The sequence below is a fragment of the Arachis stenosperma genome, chromosome 10, assembly GCF_014773155.1.
Source record: "Arachis stenosperma cultivar V10309 chromosome 10, arast.V10309.gnm1.PFL2, whole genome shotgun sequence".
NCBI lineage: Eukaryota > Viridiplantae > Streptophyta > Magnoliopsida > Fabales > Fabaceae > Arachis > Arachis stenosperma.
This window is the reverse complement of record NC_080386.1, coordinates 29,099,850-29,101,080: the sequence shown is the minus strand read 5'-3', so window position 1 is coordinate 29,101,080 and position 1,231 is coordinate 29,099,850. Positions and strand designations below refer to the sequence as shown.

The 1,231-nt window shown below is 42.7% G+C and overlaps 1 protein-coding gene across 1 annotated transcript; it reads left to right on the top strand.

The window, feature by feature from the left end:
* The first annotated feature begins 251 nt into the window (after positions 1–251).
* Positions 252–890, top strand: LOC130956936 (uncharacterized). The gene has a single exon (XM_057883864.1). The coding sequence runs from the start codon at positions 252–254 to the stop codon at positions 888–890; it is 639 nt and encodes a 212-aa protein (XP_057739847.1).
* The last annotated feature ends 341 nt before the right edge of the window (positions 891–1,231 follow it).

Here is a 1,231-nt window from a genome sequence, read left to right as displayed (position 1 = left end):
CCATTTACTAGTCATATTTCTCATCCAAAATCCCAAAATAAACAAGTCCATAACCAATAACAAGAACACTACCCTGCAAGTCCTTTGAGAGACGATCCGAGGTTTAAATACTTCGGTTTATAGATTTTAGGGGTTTGTACTTGTGACAAACAAATTTTTGTATGAGAGGATTATTGTTGGTTTAGAGACTATACTTCGACGAGATTTCATTTGTGAAATTCTAAACCGTCAAAAATCCAATCATCAATATCATGAGGACAAAAGTTCCCAAAAACTTCAAAAGCCCTGACATGGATCTGTATGATGGGACGACCAATTCAAAACACCACCTTAGCAACTTCAAAAGCCGGATGTACTTAATGGATGCTTCGGACGCAACACGCTGCAAGGTATTCCCGACGACTTTAACAAAAGCGGCGATGAAGCGATTCGATAGTCTCCCTCCTAGGTCGGTAACCAGCTTTGATGACCTCTCACATAAGTTCCTTACCTATTTTTCAATTCAGAAAGATAAGGTCAAGCATGCACCTAGCATGCTAGGAGTAAAACAGGAAGTCGGGGAGCCTTTGAGAGATTACATGGAAAGATTCAATAAGGCATGCTTGGAAATACAAGATCTGCCCATTGAGGCAGTGATCATAGGCCTAGTAAATGGACTCCGAGAACGACCCTTCTCTCAGTCCATCTTAAAAAGGCACCCGACCTCTTTGACTGTACAAACACTCTATCACAAGCTGTACAAACACTCTATCAATGACTGTTACGACCTAAAAAATGTGATAGAAAAGCTGGCCAGAGAAGGTCAGCTTGACAGGTATCTCATGGAAAGATTGGACAATCACGGAAAGAGGAAAATAGATGATGAAGAGCGAAGAGATCGACCGCCGTAGACCCCAGAGAGACATATACATATGATCTCGGGAGGGTTTGTGGGGGGAGAACTCACAAAATCATCTCGGAAAAGACATCTGAAAGAAGTCTACTAAGTCAGAAATGAATTACCCGACCTTCCCACCATCTCCTTCACCATGGAGGACGGGCAAGGAATCGTTCCCAGCCACAACAACCCAGTAGTAATTACCATGGTGCTCGCCAACGGGAGTTAAAGGCATACCCCAACACTCTCTTCGATATAGGAGATACCCCAATTAAGCCATTGGGCTTCATTACCCTGCACACAATCTTTGAAAGGGGGATGAAATCAAAAACTCTGAGCGTCAACTTTATTGTC